This window comes from Lithobates pipiens, unplaced genomic scaffold (genome assembly GCF_037356315.1).
Source record: "Lithobates pipiens isolate NorthernLeopardFrog02 unplaced genomic scaffold, aLitPip1_a1.2 Scaffold_8, whole genome shotgun sequence".
NCBI classification, from domain to species: Eukaryota; Metazoa; Chordata; class Amphibia; order Anura; family Ranidae; genus Lithobates; species Lithobates pipiens.
Genome location: NW_027507903.1, coordinates 392,550,565 through 392,574,815, shown reverse-complemented (window position 1 = coordinate 392,574,815; position 24,251 = coordinate 392,550,565). Strand labels below are relative to the sequence as shown.

General features: G+C 43.3%; 1 protein-coding gene across 5 annotated transcripts in view; it reads right to left on the bottom strand.

Annotated features, from left to right (window-relative positions):
* The window catches only part of CUNH5orf24 (chromosome unknown C5orf24 homolog), a 129,780-nt gene that overhangs the window by 16,270 nt on the left and 89,259 nt on the right, over nucleotides 1-24,251 (bottom strand). For 4 of the 5 annotated variants that reach the window (XM_077473963.1, XM_077473960.1, XM_077473961.1 and 1 more), the window contains exon 3: nucleotides 21,391-22,532. In XM_077473963.1, coding sequence (XP_077330089.1) covers nucleotides 21,969-22,532 — 564 coding nt within the window. In that variant the 3' untranslated portion in view covers nucleotides 21,391-21,968. Of the gene's footprint in view, nucleotides 1-21,390; nucleotides 22,533-24,251 lie in introns of those variants that run through there. The other variant, XM_077473964.1, reaches the window with a different exon arrangement.

Here is a 24,251-nt window from a genome sequence, read left to right as displayed (position 1 = left end):
TCACCTTTCCTTCTAAGGAGGATTGTTCCCCCAATGATATACGGATCAGTTGTGTCGGATCAGCTGGTGTATGTGAGTATATTGCTTGTCAGTAGTTCTAACAGGTTTAAAGGCACTAATTTAGCTAACCACTTATCTGGGGGCTTTCAGACTTGCTATTTATGGGTCTAAGCACTATCACTTGATGACAACTTAGTGTGGAATACTGTATATCATGGATGCTCAGCCCATGGCTCTCCGGCTGTTGCAGAACTACAAGTCCCATCATGCCTCTGCCCATGGGAGTCATGCTTGTAAGCATCAGCCTTGCAATGCCTCGTGGGACTTGCAGTTCCTCATCTCCTCAACAGCTGGAGGGCCACAGGTTGAGCACCCATGCTGTATATAAATCCTTGTTAACAGGACCTTGTTTTCGTCTCTGGTTCGTCAATTAAATATTTTTCCTGAACAGGAGCTAACAAGCATATTGCCAAGCCTATTAATCCCACACTTGAATGACTGCTGCTTAATATTAATCACATTGCTACACTTCATGCTCACTTTATACAACATGCATTTTTCATCAACAGTATTTTAGCTGGATACAAGGTTTCTTACATGGGCTGATGTGGTAATTACTTTGTAACTATTAGCAAATTGCCTGGAACCTGTGTACCATGATCCCCTACACCACGTATTGAATATATTTTGTTACAATACTCAAATGCTACTTTTTGAGTGGGTGGATGGCACATGGTCATATCATTACTGTGTAATTTGTCATTTTTTTTTCTGTCAGGGTTGTTGTACGGACTTTTTGCATTTTGCACCACAGTACATTTACCATGGTTTCCTATGGAACACATTCTGTAATGTAAATATGCAAAATGCAAAAAGCACTAAACATGCATAGGTGTGAATCAGGCCTTACTTTGAATTTTTAATAGACATGGTTTCTTGCAGCTTTGTGTTTATTTTCCCCTTAAGTTCTAATAAAGTTATTTTTCTTCTTATTATAGTATAGTTATTTTTCTAGTTTTCAAACTACTTGGATTAGTAAGCACTATCATTTTAAAAGGGGACCTCATCACTTTTCTTTATTAATTACTGTCTTTTAGGTGTGTTAATCCCCACCATAATAAGTTAGTGGACAGAATACTGCCCCCCACCTCCCTTTTTTTGGATACTGCCTTGAGCAATACTCTTTGATTTTCTAACTTAGCCAGCAAATTAATGATTACTGTAATCCTATTTTGTTATGCAAGATGCAGGTGTTCTCTACTCTATTTGCATTCTAGTCTGTATTTGATACTATGAATATCCTTAACACTGAGCAAATGTGGTCAGTGTGGTCTGTCTTGTTTTTGAATGTGAGTTGGTAGCAATTTTACTTTTTATTGACTTATATAATAATAAAACAATTTTAATATTGTGCAATATGATTGTATAAATCCTCTTTTCTTGATCATACATCACGGGACACAGGAGCTTCATTACATAGTGGGTTATATAGGCACCTCTGGTGATTGGACACTGGTTAACCCCAATTAAGGAGAATTCCTCCCCTATATAACCCCTCCCTCGCCAGTGTCTATGGTGGTTGGTCACGTAAAACTTTAGCTCTGTGCAGGTCCCTGCGGGGGCCTAAGGGCTACAACAAACCGGATCCATACCTCGGGCCAATATTTGACTCCCAAGATGGTATGGTACCCGGGCCTCGTCAGCCGAAGAAATTAGGTTTGTCCTGTAAGTCCTCTCCTATTGGAAGACTGGGCTCTGGGAAACCAGACTTGGTGTACTGTTTACACAGAGCGCACGAAAGTTTCTGGCAGAGTCTTTTACATGGTCCAGGTAGGAGGCACTTCCGAGAAAGAGCCCCAGATAAACCTGAAGGTTGGCTAACACTGCCCGCCGTGATGGGTGAAGGCTGGAATTTGTCTGTTTCAGCAATTCCTGCGGCGAGGACAGTTAAGGGAAGTTAAACCTATATATGTAATTATATGATGGATTTCTTCATTTTGAGTAGTTGTATGTCTTACCTGGTTTCCACCACTAAGAGCAGCCTGATGCATACTTACATGCCTTTCAGTACACACGCTCAGTGAAGCCTGGTTCTCCAGCTGTCTCACATCTCCACTGCAGTCCCTGCCACAACAAGGTAACACAGGGGTCCCACGCAGCTCCGGGGGAGTTCTCCTTCCCCCCCCCTGGATCCCGCGGTCCTCGTGCGCACGCGCGTGCATGCGCGCCCGGGCGCGTTCCCGGCCTAATGGAGGAGGGGGAGTGTGGTTGTGAGCCGTGCACGTCAGTGTGCATGGCGCTGTACTGCGCAGGCGCCAGTCGGCAGATTTAAAAAGCCTAGAGCGTCAGGGGGCTGTAAGTGGAGACACAGGAGCTGTGGGCAGTAAGCATCCGAGGGGATTGGATCCAGGCAAACCTTAGACACCTACTCAGCATCAGGTTGTGCAGTTTAAGCATATATATTTATTGTGAGACTTTAAGCACAACAGTGATTGCACTTGTACTAGTACCTCTGCTTTGTAGCTTAGGACTATGTCTCCTCGTAAGAGGGTCTCAGGGGGAGGTAATAAGGGCACTGGTAAATCACCGCCTAGGTCCAGGGGTTCTAAAAATGCCTGTAAGTTACCATCCCCCCCCCCCCCCCTTGCAAAACTGGAGTCAGCCTCACAGGGTGAGTCAGTGCCCCTGTCAGGTTTTGCAGCCTCTCCTAATGTCCCAGCCCCGGTATATGTCACTAAGGACTCCCTTAGGGCTACATTGGAGGGTTTTGAAGGGAGAATCATGAATTTTATTTCTGCTTCCTTGAAAGATAGCAGGAAAAGGGGTAGATCCCCTCCCTCTGCTGAGATTCCTCTTTCAGATGATTCTTCTGACAATGAGGAGAGATCCCCATCTTGGGACAGGGATCTTGAGCAGTTGGAGGAATCAGAGGAAGAGGAGAGAGTCCCCTCCTCCCAGGCGCTCAGAAAACAGGTGCAGTATTATACTGAATTGGTGCGTACCACATTCAGAATGCCTGCTGCTGAAGTCGCTACGTCCTGTTTCTTCCCTGGGAGTCAGGAAAGCCCCACAGACTGCCTATTGCTTTCCAATTCATCCCTTAATGGATGAATTGTTGTATGAGGATTGGGGACATCCCGATAAACTGTTTGCTCCTCCTAAAAGGTTTTCTATGCATTATCCTCTGGAGGAGAGTTTCACCAAGAAGTGGGGGGGTCCCATCTGTTGATGCGGCTGTTTCTTGCGTGAATAAAAACCTGACTTGTCCATTGGATAATGCGCAGGTATTTAAAGATCCAACTGATAAGAAGCTGGAAACCTTATTAAAAGTCTCCTTTTCCATGACTAGCGCTGTAGTGCAACCTACAGTCGCAGCCGTGGGGTTGTGCCAGTTCCTCAAGGAACAGGTTAAGCAGATGCTTGGTCTCCTTCCCAGCGAGGAAGTAGAGAAGTATGCAGAAATGCCTCATATTCTGTGTTTCATGATTGATGCGATTTTGGATTCTGTCCAACAAGCATCACGTTTGTCCCTCATGTTGGTACACATGCGAAGGGCCCTATGGCTAAAGAATTGGGCAGCTGAGCTGTCATGCAAGAAGCATTTGATTGGGTTCCCGTTTAAAGGGGAACGTTTGTTTGGAGAAGAATTAGACAAATTCGTCCAAAAAATTTCAGGGGGTAAATCTACTCTCCTTCCAGTCAAAAGGAGCAAGCGTCCTTCATTCAGGCGTGCTGTCTCTCCCGAAGCATCAAGCTCTAAGCAGTGGCGACGGCCTTCTCAACCCTCCTCTACAGGAAAGGCTCAGGGCCGGGCCCAGGGGCAGGAAAAGACTTGGGGGCGAAAACCTGTCAAGCAGAGCCCAAAATCTTCCTTGTGAAGGGGCGCCCCCGCTCGGCCGAGTGGGGGGAAGGCTCCTGCAGTTTGCAGGAGCCTGGCGGGAAGAGATCCGGGACAAGTGGGTGATCCCTTCGGTATCTCTGGGCTACAGGCTAGTTTCAGGAGATTCCACCTTCTCACTTTCTAAGGTCAAGGATCCCAGGGATCCAGTAAAGCAAAAACCGCTATTTCTGGCCTTAGATCACTTACTATCCCAAGGGGTGATAGTAGAAGTGGACCCAAAAGAACAGGGTTCAGGGTTTTACTCAAATCTCTTCACCGTTCCGAAGCCAAATGGAAGTGTCAGACATATCCTAGATCTGAACCGGTTTTTACGCATCCGGTCCTTCCGAATGCAGTCAATCCGCATTGTGGTCTCCTCCCTGCAAGGGGGAGAGTTTATAGCATCAATAGATATCAAGGATGCATATCTCCATGTGCCAAATTTCTAAGGTTCGCGGTAGAGCGGCGCCATTTTCAATTTGTGGCCTTGCCGTTCGGGCTTGCTACGGCCCCTCGAGTCTTCACAAAGATTCTGGAACTGGCTGCCCCATTCGCCCAGTTCCACTCAAGGCCTCTGCAAAGATGCATCCTTGCGGCTTGGAACAGCAAGCCCCAATCCTTGGATCTTCCTATGCGTCTATCCCCAGGGACACGCAGGAGTCTCATCTGGTGGTTACAAACCAAGAATTTGCTGAAGGGCAAAACTTTTCTTCCTCTTCCATGGAAGATTATCACGACAGATGCCAGCCTGACAGGCTGGGGAGCAGTTTTGTAGGAGACGTGCTCGCAGGGGAAATGGTCTGCGATCGAGAAGCTATTGCCCATAAATATCCTGGAGATCCTGGCAGTTTATATGGCTCTCATAAAGTGGTCTTACAGACTACGAGGTCTCCCTGTTCAGGTTCAGTCCGACAATGCCACAGCAGTGGCTTATATCAATCACCAGGGCGGTACCAGGAGTCTGGTGGCCCAAAAAGAGGTGAATCGCATACTTGTCTGGGCAGAAGAGCATGTTCCGTGTCTTTTTGCAGTCTTCATTCCAGGAGTGGAAAATTGTCAGGCGGATTTTCTGAGCCACCAGCAGTTGTGCCCAGGAGAATGGGCTCTGCACCCCGACGTGTTTCGGAACATATGTCACAGGTGGGGTACTCCAGACGTAGATCTGTTTGCATCCAGGTTCAACAGGAAACTGGACAATTTTGTGTCAAGGACAAGAGATACACTTGCTCAGGGGTCAGATGCTCTGACAGTTCCCTGGGATCAGTACAATCTGATCTATGCCTTCCCCCCGAGCCCGCTTCTGTCGCGGTTCCTGGGAAGAGTCAAGAGGGAGACAAAATCGGTCCTTTTGGTGGCCCCGGCGACCGTGGTACGCAGAGATCATGAAGTTGGCAGTAGGCAGGCCATGGATCCTCCCTCTCTGGCCAGATCTGCTCTCACAGGGTCCAATTTACCATCCTGCTTTACGCAGTCTGAATTTGACGGTTTGGCTGCTGAGACCCACATTCTGAGAGACCGTGGCCTTTCGGAGCCAGTCCTTTCTACTCTGGTCAATGCCAGAAAGCCGGCCTCCAGGCTTATTTATTACAAAATCTTGAGGGCATATGTTTCCTGGTGTGAACTAGGAAATGGCATCCTAGAAAGTATGTCATTAGCAGGATCTTGGCCTTTCTCCAGTCAGGCCTAGAAATGAATTTGGCCATAAGCACTATCAAGGTGCAGATTTCGGCCCTGTCAGTGTTTTTTCAGAAGCCACTTGCATCGCATTCCCTGGTGCGGGCTTTCATCCAGGGGGCCATGCGGATAAGACTGCCAGTCAAACCTCCGGTATGCCCATGGGATCTGAATTTGGTTCTCTCGGCTTTGCAGGGGCAACCATTTGAACCTTTGCATCTGGCTTGATTAGTTCTCCTGACTAAAAAATTGGTCTTCTTGGTAGCCATATCTACGGCTAGAAGAGTATCAGAGCTAGCAGCTCTTTCCAGCAAGGAGCCGTATCCAATTATTCATAAGGACCGGGTGGTCATGCGTCCCAACAGGTCCTTTCTACCTAAGGTGGTTTCAGGATTCCATTTGAATCAAGACTTAATCCTACCCTTCTTTTTTTCCGGACCCACAGTCCGCAGAAGAAAAATCTTTGCACACTTTGGATGTGGTTAGAGCAATCAGTATATATCTTCAAGCAACTGCTCAGATAAGGAAAACTGATTGCTTGTTTATTTTGCCGGAAGGCCCTAGGAAGGGCCAGGCGGCGTCAAAATCCACTCTCTCAAGGTGGATTAGACAGGTTATTTCTCAGGCCTATAGTGTAAAGGGAAAGATTCCTCCTTTTCAAGTGAAAGCGCACTCTACTAGGGCTGTAAGTGCTTCTTGGGCAGTGCATCACCAGGCCTCCCTGGCTCAGATCTGTAAGGCTGCAACTTGGTCATCAGTCCACACATTCACCAGATTCTATCAGGTGGATGTCAGAGGGCAAGAGGATATCGCCTTCGGGCGCAGTGTACTGCAGGCTGCAGTTTAGGTCCTCCGGTCCCTGGCGGTCTATAATTATGATCTGTGTCTCCCTCCCTTCAATCTGAGCAGTGTCCCGTGATGTATGATCAAGAAAATGGGATTTTTATATACAGCTTACCTGTAAAATCCTTTTCTTGAGAGTACATCACGGGACACAGGTCTCCCGCCCCTCTTAGGTTTTACGTGGTTTCTTATTGCTTTGCTACAAAACTGAGGTGCCTCCCATATGGGAGGGGTTATATAGGGGAGGAATTCTCCTTAATTGGGGGTAACCAGTGTCCAATCACCAGAGGTGCCTATATAACCCACTATGTAATGAAGCTCCTGTGTCTTGTGATGTACTCTCAAGAAAAGGATTTTACAGGTAAGCTGTATATAAAAATCCCATTATTTCTGTATTTGATATTGTTACAGTATCTCACAAAAGTGCACATATTTGTAAATACTTTATTATACCTTTTCATGTGACAACACTGAAGAAATTACACTTTCACGCTGCATAACAGTATAAATTTGCTGTCCACTCAAAATAAGTCAACGCACAGCCATTAATGTCTAAACCGCTGGCAACAAAGGTGAGTACACCCCTCAGTGAAAATGCCCAAATTGGGCTCAAAGTGTCAATATTTTGTGTGGCCACCATTATTTTCCAGTACTGCCTTAGCCCTCTTGGGCATGGAGTTCACCAGAGCTTCACAGGTTGCCACTGGAGTGCTCTTCCACTCTTCCATGACGACATCACAGAGCTGGTGGATGTTAGAGATCTTGTGCTCCTCCACCTTCCGTTTGACTATGCCTCACAAATGCTCAATAGGGTTTAGGCCTGGAGACATGATTGGCCAGTCCATCACCTTTACCCTCAGATTCTTTAGCAAGGCAGTGGTCATCTTGGAGGTGTGTTTGGGGTCGTTATGTTGGAATACTGCCCGGTGGCCCAGTCTGCAAAGGGAGGGGATCATGCTCTACTTCAGTATGTCACAGTACATGTTGACATCCATGGTTCCCTCAATGAACTGTAGCTCCCGTGCCTGCAGCACTCATCCAGCCCCAGACCATTACACTCCCACCACCATGCTTGACTGTAGGCAAGACACACTTGTCTTTGTACTCCTCACCTGGTTGCTGGCATACATGCTTGACACCATCAGAACCAAATTATCTTGGTCTCGTCAGACCATAGGACATGGTTCCAGTAATCCATGTCCTTAGTCTGCTTGTCTTTGGCAAACAGTTTGCAGGCTTTCTTATGCATCATCTTTAGAAGAGGCTTCCTTCTGGGATGACAGCCATGCAGACCAATTTGATGCAGCGTGCAGCATATGGTATGAGCACTGACAAGCTGACCTACCACCCCTTCAACTTCTGCAGCAATGCTGGCAGCACTCATCCATCTATTTAGACAACCTCTGGCTAGGATGCTGAGCACATGCACTCAACTTCTTTGGTCGCCCGTGAGTAGGCCGGTTCTGAGAGGAACCTGTCCTGTTAAACCGCTGTATGGTCTTGGCCACCGTGCTGCAGTTCAGTTTCAGGGTCTTGCCAATCTTCTTATAGCCTAGGCCAGTGATGGCTAACCTTGGCACCCCAGATGTTTTGGAACTACATTTCCCATGATGCTCATGCACTCTGCAGTGTAGATGAGTATCCTGGGAATTGTAGTTCCAAAACATCTGGAGTGCCAAGGTTCGCCATCACTGGCCTAGGCCATCTTTATGTAGAGCAACAATTTTTTTTTTCAGATCCTCAGAGTTCTTTGTCATGAAGTGCCATGCTGAGCTTCCAGTGACCAGCATCAGAGAATGAGAGCGATAACACCAAATTTTGCACACCTGCTCCCCATTCACACCTGAGACCTTGTAACATAAATGAGTCACAAGACACTGGAGAGGGAAAATGGCTAATTGAGCCCAATTTGGACATTTTCACTTAGGGGTGTACTCACTTTTGTTGCCAGTGATTTAGACAGTAATGGCTGTATGTTGCGTTATTTTGAGGGGACAGCAAATTTACATTGTTATACAAGCTGTACACTCACTACTTTACAATGTAGCAAATTGTAATTTCTTCAGTGTTGTCACATGAAAAGATATAATAAAATATTTACAAAAATGGGAGGGGTGTACTCACTTTTGCGAAATACTGTAGTTTGTAATCTTTTTGTTTGAAACTAAAACTGGTAGCAGAGTCAACAAATGCAAATTCCAAGGCTCTGGAGCAGTTTTTTCTCTAGTTTCAAAAGTTTATAAAAAACTAGGATTTTTATAACAGCTTACCTGTAAAATCCTTTTCTTTGAATTACATCACGGGACACAGAGCCATAGCAATTACTATGTGGGTTATAGGCCACCTTCAGGTGATGGACACTGGCACACCCCAAGACAGGAAGTTCACTCCCTATATAACCCCTCCCACTACTGGGAATACCTCAGTTTTTGTAGCAAAGCAATACACGTGTATACCAGAAAGAGGGGAGGGACCTCTGGGTCTCGTTATGTACTTCAAAGAAAATGATTTTACAGGTAAGCTGTTATAAAAATCCTATTTTCTTAATCGTAAATCACTGGACACTGAGCCATAGTAATTACTAAGTAGGATGTCTCAGAGCAATGCCAACTGAGGGGAGGGAGACGCAACAGAATTAGGGCAACATGAGACTAGAGGAGTTATACTGCTGCCTGCAGCACGCTACGCCCAAAGGCGATATCCTCATTCCTTTTTACATTCACCTGATAAAATCTGGTAAATGTATGGACTGAAGACCATGGAAGCTTGGTGATGCACTCCCCCAAAGCACTAACAGTCATAGTGGAGTGCGCTTTTGATTTGAGAGGGTGGAGTCCTCCTCTTTAAACCATAAGCCTGAACAGTTACTTGCTGAATCCATTTATAAATAGCATATTTCGATGGTGCCTGTCCACTTCTAGGACGTTCAGGCAACACAACAAAACATCAGTTTCTTGAATCCGAGCAGTCGCCTTCAAGTAGACCTTGACTGCTCTCACTACATCAAGAGAATGTAGTAATTTTCCTTCTGTAGAACAGGTTCTGGAAAAAATGAAGGCAGAACAATATCCTAGTTCGGATAAAAACTAGACACTACCTTAGGTAGAAAGTTGGGATGAGGGCGCAATACTACCATATCCTTGTGAATAATCAAATATGTCTCTTTATAAGAAAGAGCAGCCAACTCTGATACCCTTCTTGCAGAAGTAATGGCTACCAGAAAATTAGTTTCTTTGCCAAAAGGACCAAGGAAATATGCTGTATCCGCTCAAAAAAAAAGGATGTTTGAGCAATGCCAACAGAACTAAATCTAAGTCCACAGGGTACAGGGGTGACAAAACCAGAGGATTAAGCCGCGTTACCTCCTGAATAAGCTACGAACCAAAGAATGCAAAGCAGGTGGTTGTTGAAATAATACTAATAAGACTGAAACCTGGCCTTTGATATTATGCAAGGCCAGCTTAATTTCTAACCCCCTCTACAGAAAATCAAGGATTCTACCTAAGATATACTTCCTGGGGTGCCAACCCCTGGATTCACACCAGGAGACATAAGCCTTCCAGACCCTATAATATATGATTCTGGAAGCCGGCTTCCTTGCATAAATCAAGGTAGATACCACTGAACCTGATAGCCCACGCTTCTTCAGAATATGGGTCTCTATAGCCAAATCGTTAAATTTAGCGTTTGTAAGGTATGATGGAATACAGGACCTTGCGATAGAAGGTCTGGACGTGGTGGTAGGGTCCATAGGTCCCCTACCGCCATCCTAATGATCTCTGCATACCAAGATCGTCTGGGCCATGCCGGACCACAAGAATCACCGATCTCCCTTCCTGCTTGATTCTGCAAAGCAGTTGTGGAAGCAGCAGAATAGGAGGAAAAGCATAAATCAGTGAGAACTGATTTCAGGGGAACACCAAGATCTGTTCCGCATGCTAGATGGTAGAAAAGATTTTCCCTTCTGCAGATTCTTGGTTATCAACCATCAACTGAGGCTCCAGTGCACCCTGGAGACAGATACATTGGGAAATCTAGCACTTGGACCTACTTGTTCCAAGCCGACAAAATACTGTTTTGCAGCAGCCTCAAATGAGACTGAGCATAAGGAACGGCCTCGAATGAAGCCACCATCTTTTCCAACAACCTAATTTAAAGTCGAATAGAAGGGTTCTTGTTTGCTTTGACCGCCTGAATCAGTTCCTCTATGGCACTGATCTTCGCCTGGGGCAAGAATACCCTTTTCTGGGCTGTTTTATTAATCAGACCCAAGTATTCCAATCTCCTTGAAAGTTTTTTTAAGGAGGATTTCTCTAGATTGAGAATACGACCTTGGTATTGCAGGTAGTTGACTGTAGATCATACTTTGGTCTAAGCGGGCTACCAACTGGTCTATCAAGAGCAGATTGTCTAGCTAAGCTATAATCGTTAAACCTTGGGGCCTTAATCCGGCTACAGGAAGGATCAGACCTTTGTAAATACTCGAGGTGCAGTAGCTAGACCGAAAGACAGAGCTACAAACTGAAAAAGAAGATTTTCTACCTCGAAATGTAGATATTTCTGGTGAGCGAGAAACATAGGTACATGAAGGTATGCATCCCTGATGTCTATTGACGCCAGAAGTTCTCCACCTTGTAGGACGGAGACCACTGATCGGACTGACTCCATGTGGAAAAAGCAGATATTCAGAAACCGGTTTAGATCTTTGAGATCTAGAATGGGTCCGACATACTCATTTGGTTTTGGTACCATGAAAAGGTTTAAATAAAACCTCAATCCCTGCTCTTGCATGGGAACCACTAAGATCAATCTTTTGAGACAAAAGATAGTCCAATGCTTGAAAGAGAGACTTCTTTTCCTCTGGAGTCTGAGAAAACGAGGAAATGGGGACTTTTGGAACTCATGTGTGTACCCTCGAGTTATTGAGGAAGTCACCCATCTGCAGCCTACGGCACCTGGCATTCCTAGGCGGTCTCCCATCCAGGTACTGACCAGACCCGACCCTGCTTAGCCTCTGAGATCAGACAAGATCGGGCACTTTCATGCTCTGACATTCTTCCTGCCAGACCCTTGAGAACTGCGGAAGTCTCCCCCCCACTCGAGCGAGCGGGGGTGTCTCCTCATAAGGAGGCATCAGTTTCCTTCTTGAACTTCATGGCAGAGGCCGTCATGACTGCCTGGAAGCAGATGCTCCTGGCACTGAAAAAGGAGCTTGTTTAAATGAAATATGTTTACTCCTCCTCCAATTAGCAAAAGGTTACTTTTTCCACCAAAATTTTTTTTTAATGTATTTATCCATATAGTAGTTAGTATAGTTAGTAAGGTTAAGTAAAGACACCAGTCAATCCAGTTCAACCTGAGTATCATCGGCCCCTACCCTCAAGGAGCCCACAACTCACATTCATATACTAGGGCCAGTTTTTTTGGACAGAAGACAATTAACCTACCAGCATGTCTTTGGAATGTGGGAGGAAACCGGAGTACCCAGAGGAAACCCATGCAGGCACAGGGAGAACATGCAAATTCCAGGCAGGTAGTGTCGTGGTTGGGATTTGAACCAGTGACCCTTTTACTGCTAGGCGAGAGTGCTAACCACTACACCACTGTGCCACCCAAAAAGTCATCCCTAAAGCCAAATCATCCCTAAACAGCCGTTCACAGTGAAAAGGAAAACTAGCCAGGAGCTTTGCATGACGCTTCGGCTGACAAACTTTTCAACCATAAGATTACATGCCTATGCACCGGCATGAAGACTAAAATCTCTCATGGCCTCTATTGCCAAACATAATGCCGCTGGTAACTCGGCTAAATCCTGGGCCTGCTGATCAGGAATAACCTTGAGTACCTGTTCAGACTTGTCTCTGAAGGACTGACATACACCAATTGCTGCTAGCGCAGGTTAAGACATTAGAAAAAAAAAAGTGTTTGTTTTTTTTAAAGCGGGAGTTTTGCCGTTTTTTGTTTTTAAAAGTCAGCAGCTACAAATACTGCAGCTGCTGACTTTTAAAATAAGGACACTTACCTGCCCAGTGAGCCCGTGATGTCGGCACCCGAAGCCGATCTCTCGATCGGCTCTCGGGTGCTGCCGCCGCCATCCGTGGTATGGGAATCAGGAAGTGAAGCCTTGCGGCTTCACTTCCCGGTTCCCTACTGCTCATGGGCGAGTCGAGCTGCGCAATAAGGATGGTCCCCGCTGTCTCTGGGATCCATGTTTCCCAGCAGACAGCGGGGGGCCCGCAGGAAGTGGCGTAAATACCCGCAGAATCTGCGGCTATCTATGCCGGAAGTGGGTGCACATACCTGTACTATACAGGTATCTGCACCCCCCTCCCCCCTGAAAGGTGCCAATTGTGGCAGCGGAGGGGGGGAGGGTTCCAATGAGCGGAAGTTCCACTTTAGGGTGGAGCTCCGCTTTAATAGATATTTCCAAGTTTTTATCCGTTGGATCCCTAAACATTTGAGCATTGTCTATCAGACAGGTCAAACTTTCATTCACAGAGTATGTAGCAGCGACAATTGCTGGTTTCTCCCACTTCCTCCTTAGGAAAAGGTGTTAAAACGTTATAGGAGGAAAAAAAATGTTTACCTGGGTGATCCCACTCAGAATATATAAGCCTTTCCAGCAATGAATGGAAAGGAAAGGCATGTGCAGCTTGAGGAGGCTTTAGTGAAATCAAACAAGCAAGTGGGCATATCAACCGACTCAGTCAAGAGTAGCAAAAAATGTGGAGAGGACAAATTCAGTAAGAATTGCACCATCAATCTTTCAGATTGTGAAACAGATCCCCTCACATTTGACCCCTTAGAAGAGGAGTCATCAGCCTTCTCATGGTTTCCTGAGGGAAATCGCATTTTATCCCATTCTGGGATGCAATTAAAGCCACTAGCCAATCCCATCATTGCTTGAGGAAAAACCTCTTCAGTAAAACAGACAGGGGCTGCAGTGTTGAAAACAATTGCAATATTTGATAGCCCTGATCGCGTACTCTGACTGGCCACCCCAGAACTCCGAGGGGAAAAATGCCAATGTAGTGTTTAGAGCTTGTTGGAGTCCCTTTTAAGCCCTTTTTTGGGGTGTTTGTACCCCCCTTCTGACCATAGACCGATGCACAAACGCAGAGGGATTAACAAAAGAAATCGCATCCACTGCTTGAGCAAATAGTCTGGCAATTGCCGCTGCTATTTAACACTGAGCCTGATGCTTTGAGCAAATGTGCCAAAGGAATACTTGTGTCACCAATTACATGCCTCTTTTGAGCTTTTGTGTCTCTCCGACAGCTGCAGTCAGCAAAAAAATTTAGCCTTTTAAAAATCATCCCCCCCCCCCCCCCCGCGCTGGATGTTGCTGCATGCCAACGCAGAGCTGGACCATGCGCACGCCATGTTCCCCCATGTCCTTCCCCCTCCTCTTTTCAAAAAAGAGCATTTTCCCGCACAAACGTGGGCCTCCGATCCGACGGGATCGGCGTGTGTGTGTGGGGAGGGTGGCGAGGAGGAGGGCAGTGACAACCCGTACAGAGGCAGTGGAGAACGGAGCGGCATCCACCGATCGTTCTGCTTCTCCCTCTAATCAGAAAGAGGGGGAGAGCTTTTGTCTGGATGGGGGGTGTTTTTTTTTTTAGAGAAAACGCCCCCCCCCCCCAACATCTTACCAGAGTCCTGTGACTGCTAGCCGGAGAGAGGTCTGTCAGCATCTGCTGACACAGCATGATCAGAGAAAGCATAACAAGATACGTGCTCTATACAGCCTCCAGTGGTGAAATTTAGGCATGACAGCATTTACTTTTAAAGGAGACAATTCATAACTTTAAAATTCTTTAGAAGTCTCCACTTACCTTTGACGCCGCAGGGAATTCTGTGGTAAAACCAACAGACCCAATCTTGGCTCCATTTAAAAAACTTTTAGGAACTGGGCCCCCTTTTAATTGGGGGATCCCACTACTGGACCTGTAATAGCACCCTACCAGAAAAAACTTATTGCTGAAAAAACAAAAGCACAGGATCCTGGGATCCAGCTCTCTAAAAAGAGAAGCGTTACGGGCTAAAACTTTGTTTCTTTCACCACGAGGCCAGGGTACCATTCAATTTGGCCTAAAAAGACACTTTGAATGGATCCAGCTGCATGGCTAGCCCCAGCAAGGATTGCTCCAGTTTTGCTCAGCACAGCACATCTTTACTCGTGACCAACACCTTAGACACTGGAGAAAAAACTGAGGTACTCCCAGTAGTGGGATGGGTTATATAGGGAGTGAACTTCTTGTTTTAGGGTGTGCCAGTGTCCATCACCTGAAGGTGGGCTATAACCCTCCTAGTAATTACTATGGCTCTGTGTCCCGTGATGTACGATTTTATTTAAGCAATGTCACAATATTTTTACTGGTTAAAAGCAAGTTCAAACAAGGGATTGTTCTGTTTTAAAGGATATTCTATTAGACTGGCATCACTTTGGATCTTCAAACTGTACAACTGCAGATAACAGTAAGGTAAATCTAGCACCGCCTGGGGGCTCTTATCCAAGGTAACATTGATTGAGCCAATTTTGCTCAGCAGTAAATTATGGTTATAATGAATCCTTGCATAAAAAAATGTCTTTGCATAAAGGGTAACTCCACTTTCATGGCGAAAAAAATCATTTAGTATATACAATTGCAATGCAAGTCATATTGTAATTGAATGTTATTAAAAATGACCTTTCCTTTTAAATCTGCAGGTCTGTAATTTTCTGAAAATGCAATGCAATATGGCTACCTGGAGGTGTTCTGTACACTGCTTGTGTGATTGGCTTATCGATTTTTCCAGACGTTTGCACTAAGATATAAGTCAGATTTCAGGCATCCCCTGCAACAAAAATTTCATTTTTGGTGAGATACTCCCAATAGGAAATCATGTCTAAAGGGATGTAGGCCCAGCAGCTTTACTCATTAGTGTCTTGCAGATGCTGAAGCCGATTGAGAATTATGAAACCACTCCTATTAGACTCACTTTCCCACATGGACACACACACAGTGATTTCTTCAGAATAACAAAAGGTAGGAATCTGCAACAAATTACATAGATCACCCAGAGGGGAATGTTTTTTTCCTCAACAAAAGTGGAGTTACTCTTTAGCATGATATCACCACTGCTTCAAGACCCGCATACCCCCAACTTATAACTGCAGCAGTAGTGACACTATTCAGTAAATGAAAATGATTTCAGCTGTCAAAGCACAACATATAATATTACTGTAGATAACACACTCTATTCGCTACTGCATTTTGTTTTGGGAGGATTTAGGGTCTAAATGTATTTCTGGAATGTATAGCAAAACAAAATGCCTTCAACGTGTGTTATATATGTTTTTATGCAATTGATTTTGTTGTACAATAAGCTATCCAGGTTACTACAGCCTTCATTTCATCTTACATTTACATCTGCTTCTTTTCATTTAATGTATCTGTTGGATCCATATTACACTGTTTTGGTAACAACTGGCCAGTGGCAGCTTGACATAGTAGACTGTATAAATGAAAATGAGAACCTACAGTCAAGTCCATAAATATTGGGCCATCGACACAATTCTAATATTTTTGGCTCTATACACCACCACAATGGATTTGATGTGCATCAACTGCAGACTTTCAGCTTTAATTTGAGGGTATTTACATCCAAATTATGTGAACGTTGTAGGAGTTACAACAGTTTGTATATGTGTCTCCCACTTTTTAAGGGACCAAAAGTAATGGTTGCTCTGCTGTTCCATGGCCAGGTGTGTGCTATTCCCTCACTATCCCATTTACAAGGAGCAGATAAAAGATCCAGAGTTCATTTCAAGTGTGCTATTTGCATTTGGAATCTGTTGCTGTCAACTTTCAATATGAGATCCAAAGAGCTGTCACTATTGGTGAAGTAAGCCCTCATTAGGCTGAAAAAACAAAACAAACCCATCAGAGAGATGGCAAAAACTTTCTATTCAAATCAACTATTTGGAACATCCTTAAAAAGAAAGAATGCACCGGTGAGCTCAGCAACACCAAAAGACCCAGAAAACCATGGAAAACAACTGTGGTGGATGACCGAAGAATTCTTTCCCTGGTGAAGAAAACACCCTTCATAACAGTTGGCCAGATCAAGATCACTCTCCAGGAGGTAGGTGTATGTGTGTCATAGTTAACAATCAAGAGAAGACTTCAGAGTGAATACAGAGGGTTCACCACAAGATGTAAACCATTGGTGAGCCTCAAAAACAGGAAGGCCAGATTAGAGTTTGCCAAACATCTAAAAAAGCCTTCACCGTTCTGAAACATCATCCTATGGTCAGATGAGACCAACATCAACTTGTACCAGAGTGATGGGAAGAGAAGTGTATGGAGAAGGAAAAGAACTGCTCATGATCCAAAGCATACCACCTCATCAGTGAAGCATGGTGGTGGTAGTGTCATGGCGTGGGCATGTATTGTTGCTAATGGAACTGGTTCTCTTGTATTTATTGATGATGTGACTGCTGACAAAAGCAGTAGGATGAATTCTGAAATGTTTCGGGCAACATTATCTGCTCATATTCAGCAAAATGCTTCAGAACTCATTGAACGGCGCTTCACAGTGCAGATGGTCAATGACCCAAAGCATACTGCGAAAGCAACCAAAGAGTATTTTAAGGGAAAAAAGTGGAATGTTATGCAATAGCCAAGTCAATCACCTGATCTGAATCCAATTGAGCATGCATTTCACTTGTTGAAGACAAAACTGAAGGGAAAATTCCCCAAGAACAAGCAGGAACTGAAGACAGTTGCAGTAAAGGTCTGGCACAGCATCACCAGGGATGAAATCCAGCATCTGGTAATGTCTATGTGTTTCAGACTTCAGGCTGTAATTGACTGCAAAGGATTTGCAACCAAGTATTAAAAAGTGAAAGTTTGATAATTGTTAATCTGTCCCATTACTTTTGGTCCCTTAAAAAGTGGGAGGCACATATACAAACTGTTGTAATTTCTACACTGTTCACCTGATTTGGATGTAAATACCCTCAAATTAAAGCTGAAAGTCTGCAGTTAAAGCACATATTGCTTTTGTTTAATTTCAAACCCATTGTGGTGGTGTATGGAGCCAAAAAGATTAGAATTATGTCGACGTCCCAATATTCATGGACCTGACTGTATGTTGATTTTTAAAAGCAATGGGTTGTCAATGCACCTCAGCAGACAATTAACATACATAATCCTTTATTTCTGATGCACACCAGGGCATCAAACTGTAAAGTATGTGCACTGTGGTGCATAACAGGGCATTGTCCTTTACATTGCATGTACCTGCATTGCAGCACAAACATCCTATCCAAGTCTGTTACTGTGTGGGCAGCCAAGCAGTAGATGTCCACAGCCCAAGCTGAAGGTGGCTGCTATTACAGATGTGGAGAATAAGCATGTGCAGGGGATGGGGGAGGGTGTGGCTTAACTTAATATATTTGGGGGCTATATTTTCTTTTTTTTTTTTAGAACGCTTGAACTTTAACACCTTCTTTCACTTAAATCCAACAGGTGGAAATCCCTCCAAAAGTCACAATTTTTTTATCATATGAAAGACTACCAGTAAAGTAAAATGCAACTTAGTGTGTACATCCAACATAACAGATTTGCCTACAGTAACTTCCTTAATCTGTACCTCCATATCAGTTTGCAAAGTGTTACACATAGTATGGCTTCAATTTAACTAACTTATTTTAACATAGGGGCAGTGTTGCGTAAGGTGTACAAGCAAGTGTCATAACTTCAGTGCAGCCCCAGCTCTTCTTCCTAATAGAAGTATGTCTAAAGATTTTTTTGGCCATACTTGATTTGCGAGTCACAGAAGTGCACTTTACTCAGGCTCTTCTCTGACCCAGATTCAGCCGACGGCAAGCTGAAGCCCGCTCTTAAAGGATCCCAACCATATTGTCAGGATCTAGTCAGATGTCTGAATGGCAACTGGCTCAGTCCCTCAGTGCAAAGCTAAACCTCGCAGCCAACTGCTCTTGGCCCCCTCCCCTGCCAAACACTCCAGGCAGAGCAGAGAGCAGTGACAGTCTCTGTTCAGAGCTGACCAAGAACTGAGCAATCAGAGGTCATGAGCCAGCAGGGGACAGCAGCAGCATCAGACCCATGCTACAACATGGAGTGAGTATACATCTTAAAGGGGTTGTAAACCCTTGTGGTTTTTCACCTTAATGAATTCTATGCATTAAGGTGAAAAACCTTCTGTCGTGCAGCAGCCCCCCAGGCCCCCCCTTTACTTACCTGAACCCAATCTTTCCAGCGACATGAATGAGCCCAGCAGCTCCAGCCGCTGTCTCAGGTCCTCATTGGACAGATTGATAGCAGCGGGAGCCATTGGCTCCTACTGCTGTCAATCAAATCCAGTGACACGGAAGGGAGGCCAAGTCCTGCTGTGTTAATGGACGCAGCAGCGGGACTCGGGAGCACGCCCGCACGAGTGCCCCCTTGGAAAGCAGGTCTCCGAGTGGACACTCAATGCAGGGAGGAGCCAGGAACGCCGCTGGTGGAAGCCAGAAGAGGAGGATCGGGGCCACTCTGTGCAAAATCCTTGCACAAGGGAGGCAAGTATACCATGTTTGTTATTTTATAAATAAAAAACAGCGAATCTTTACAACCCCTTTAATTTTTTTTTTTTTTTAAACAACACTAAACTTCTTTGTTAAGTATGTCACTACTACGTTTACATAAAATAAATCTGTAAAAAACAAAAGTGGTCAGTGGATCATGTCAGGCTTCTGCAGACACTTAGTATAGCTATCTGCCCCGTAGCTCCCACCTTGCGGAGAATGAAGCAACTTTATATACAGGTATAATGTGTTACAAAAGATGAACCTATCCTAAGACACCTTTCATACTGGGGCGGGGCGGCGTCTGCGGTAAAACGCTAATAATTTTAGCGCCGCTTTACCCCCAATTTCGCTGCGCTATTCGGCCGCCAGCAGGGCGCATTTACCCCCACCCCCCTACACTGCTCCTTCGCCGCACCAAAGATGATGCTAGCAGGACTTTTTTTTACCAACCTGCCAGCGCACTGCTCCATTGTGAAAGCCCTCAGGGCTTTCACATTGGAGACACAGCAGCAGCTCTTTCAGGGAGCTTTGCATGCGCTATTTTTAGCGCTGTAGCGCCTGCAAAGCGCCCCAGTGTGAAAGGGGTCATCCTCCATATTGAGCCTTTTACATGATGCCTGGTCTCACTGACATACAAGAAAGCAAGAAAGATTTGCATTTAAGTTCAATATCCTGGTATCCATGGATCATTTTAGCATATGGTATTCACTGAAGTTAACCACTTTTTAGGCATTTTTTTTTCATATTCTCAGTCTGAACAGCCGCTGAACAGCCAGGTTTGTACCAGGTTTACCAAACAAATTAAAAACTACAAAATTATTGTTAATCGTCATTTGATTTTGGGACAGAGTGCAATGATGCTTAACCAATTTTCAGCGCTGTCACATTTTGAATGACAATTTCACAGTCATGCGACGTTGTACCCAAATTAGAATTTGATCATTTTTTTTTATTTTTTGCGCTATAAACCAAAAAAAGACCGACAATATTGAAAAAAAAACCACAATATTTATTACTTTTTGCTATAATAAATATCCCAATTTTTTTTTTTTAACTATTTTTTCTTCAGTTTAGGCCGATATATATTCTACATATTTTTGGTAAAAAATAAAAATCGCAATAAGCGTATATTGATTGGTTTGCGCAAAAGTTATAGCGTCTACAAAATAGAGGATAGATTTATGTAATTTTTATTATTATTTTTATTTTTTTCTACTGATGGCGGTGATCTGCGATTTTTATCGTGACTGACATTGCAGAGAACAGATCAGACACTTTTGACACCATTTTGGAACCACTGACATTTATAAAGAGATCAGTGCCATAAAAATGCACTGATCTACTGTATAAATGTCACTAGCAGGGAACGGGTTAACACCAGGGGGCGCTGAAGGGGTTAAATGTGTGTCCTATAGAGTGATTATAACTGTGGGGGGAGGGGATCGATGAGGTGAGGAGACCGATCGTTGTTCCTATATACAAGGAAAATACGATCAGTTCACCTCTCCCATGACAGGACATGGATCTGTTTGTTTACACACACAGATCCACGTCCCTGCTCTGTGATGAGCAATCGTGGGTGCCCGGCAGACATCGTGCTCTTCACAATGTCAGGAAGCTAAAGAGATTATATGACGTCCACCCGGAGGGAGGAAGGGTTCCTGCGGCCGTCATTTTACTATGGTCTGGTATGGAAGTGGTTAAAAATTGAAAAACAATGAGCACTGGGACTCCTCACTAGGAATTTATATCTATTACCACTGAAACTGAGTAGGTATTTCACATGAATAAAGACTAGGCTGAAAATGACTCCTTTACTGACTTTTCATCAAAAAACATATTTAAGCTGAGTACACACTGCGAGTTTGTTTTTGTTCAACCAGCGGGCCAAACTGATAAAAACATTCCTGCAGCCACACAAGCACAGCTGATCAACTGCTGGTTTTCTAGCAGGACCATTCGACAGAAGTTGGTCTAACGATCGACTTCTGCTGAACACAGAGGGCTACACACAGATCAAAATTTGGACAGTTCAGCAGGAACCAGCTTCATTTCAATCTGTGTGTACCCAGCTTTAGATCACAGATTATACTTTTTGTAGACTAAATTAGACAAAATTTAATATATACGTGGTTGACATGGATTACCGCTCACCAATGTACTAAATACACGTAGGGTTGGTCTATAAAAAGTGGATGACATCAAATGTACTCATATGCCTGAATAAAAATGAAGAATAAAATACATAACTGAAATTAGATGGGCTCATATAGGGAGCACATTCAGGTTTTTTTCTGACTTTTATATAATTTTACATCCTCTGTCTGGCAGAAGAAAGTAAATATGTCAGGACCTTGTTTACATGTATAAATATTAACTTTTTTTTTTTTTATAAAACACACAACTGTAAATCTGAAATTTTATACTGGTTTATATACAATACATAATTGCATTTTGACATATTTACACTATCCATTACACCTTTTGAAAGTGCTGTAAATATTTCAGAAAGACTTCAGAAATGATGAAAGAATAAAGCTTAAATACATGTACATGTCTATATGGTTGTTCTATCTTACATTTTTGGCTACATTGTATGTGGTCATACAGTGACAATGTGTTTGTATATTTGGTATTATTCTTTCACCTCTCAAGCTTCTTTTTAATTTTTATGGCTGTTTTAGCATTTCATAACATAACTTTAAAATATCACACACACATGAATTCATATTTTCTAAACTAACATTGCATGCAAAGTTTTTAAAAAGCAAACTACCCCCTCATCTCTCAGCAAAATAAGTTATACAAGCCCGCACAGACAAATAGAAAAGGGCAATATGTATGCGAATGGTGCAGAGACACAACCTGCTACTATGCCATTTTGAAGTGTGATGCATTTGAACAGAATTTCTAGTCTAAAGTAATTTTTAAAGACAACAGTGTGATGATATAAGCATCTGATATTTTCTCAACATCCATACTAAATGACTTTTACTCAACAGGGTGTTTGATATTGGTATCCACAACAGAATGGAGTCCTCTGTTAAGTGCTGTGGGGTAGGGGAAAGCTGCATTGTTACTTGTGTAACCTAGATTTGCAAGCCGTGATAGAGCTTTAATGCTACCTGGAGGTCTCCCTGGGCTGACTTTGTATCCTGCAGCTTTGGTTGTGCCCAGTGGTCTGCCAGGACTTGTCTTAAAGCCGGCAGCTTTGGTGGTCCCCAGAGGTCTTCCGGTGCTGGTTCGGTATCCTGCCAGTTTGGTGGTTCCAGAGGGTCTTCCACGCTTTCCAGACCTCCCAAGGGTTTTCTTTTTCTTTAAATCACTTTTTGCGTCCAGATCTCTGCTGGTTGTGGTCTGCAAATGTGCCTCATTTATAGTTTCTTGTGTCTGACAGGAGATGGACTTTTGGCTGACAGTATGGCTGTATTTGCTCTGCTGGGTGGTATACAAGCCAAACTGTTCTACACTTCTCATGCTGTCTTGGCTGAGGCAAGAAGATTTGCCACTTCCACAAAAAGTCACATTATTGTTAGCGACAGGACGCATCATTTTCTAGAAGGACAAAACAATGAAAAATCATTTGTCTTAGATGCCACAACATCTTATAAATTATATATAATTACACACCAATAACATTTTTCAATTGTTAAGTTAGACATAGTTTTTTGTGTTTTTGTAAGCTGGCCACAAATATGAAACAATTGTCTTTTAAATTGGATGAAGTTTCAACAGTCTTTTCTTAATTTTACGTGGGATAGCAACAGGCGCCGAGATTTCAAATGAGTATTGTTTATGTATAATATCACAAGGTGGCTTACACTTCCCAACATTGAGAAATATTCCCTGGTAGCCTGACTGTGCTACCTGACTGCTTGGTCTGCAATACACCTGCCTAACAGATGGGCTGAGACTGAGCAGCTCTGGATCGTTCCTATACATACAAACTCCTTAAAGTGACTCTAAATGATTTTTTTTCCCTAAATTTTAAAAAAGGGTATACGGTACTTACCTGTTCTAACACAGCACAGAACAGTCCCTTACCTCCTTACCCTTACCTTACTTTATTCTGGTCCTCCATTACAGATATTCCGAATAGTAGCCTGTCAACATTGCTCCACACGAGGAATGTTGTGTTATATTGTAAAACTAGATTTTTCTTTCCTTCCTTCTAGTACTGAAAGTATAATGGCCAGCCCTTGGTTAACATCAACAATTCAGTTATAGATAAGCTTTTTAAAAAACAAAAAAAAAACATAACATACCACTTAGAACCTTATTCACATATTTACAAAGTAAACATTATGCTGAAACACTTACTGCCAAATCTTTATTTGCTAATCTAACCTCATTTGAGAAAATTTGTCTAGAAGGACCTTAACGATAACATCTCATAAAAGACATTTATAGGTTTCTTATTACAATTAACACTGAACTTTTTCCCCAATCATAAATATAAGACTAAATAGGAAAAAGCCATAGGTTGCACCCTAGATATTGAGGACTGGGAAGACATTTGGGATAATGCTAATATCTATCAATATAAAATTATTTTTCATTGGTATCATTATGCCTGAACTTCTCCACACATTAAACCCAGTATTACAGCCTATACGTTGGCTTAAATGACTATAAGGTGTTTTCCTTGGTGTGAACGTTATATACGTCCATTATGTTCTTTTATTTTATATGACTTTACTATATCTAACCACCTGTAACAAAAGGTACATGTATACCTTTTGAAAATTCTTTTTCTTTTTTAGTAAATAGAATGTTTAAATTGGATGATATTTGGGTAGTAGACACACCAGGCCAGTTAACCACTTTCAGACCGGACCAATTTGCTGGTCAAAGACCAGACCACTTTTTGCGATTCGGCACTGCGTCGCTTTAACTGACAATTGCGCGGTCGTGCGACGTGGCTCCCAAACAAAATTGACGTCCTTTTTTTCCCACAAATAGAGCTTTCTTTTGGTGGTATTTGATCACCCCTGCGGTTTTTATTTTTTGCGCTATAAACAAAAATAGAGCGACAATTTTGAAAAAAACGCATTATTTTTTACCTTTTGTTATAATAAATATCCCCCAAAAATATATAAAAAAACATTTTTTTCCCTCAGTTTAGGCCGATACGTATTCTACATATTTTTGGTAAAAAAAAAATCGCAATAAGCGATTATTGATTGGTTTGCTCAAAAGTTATAGCGTTTACAAAATAGGGATAGTTTTATAGCATTTTTATTAATAATTTTTTATTATTTTTTTACTAGTAAT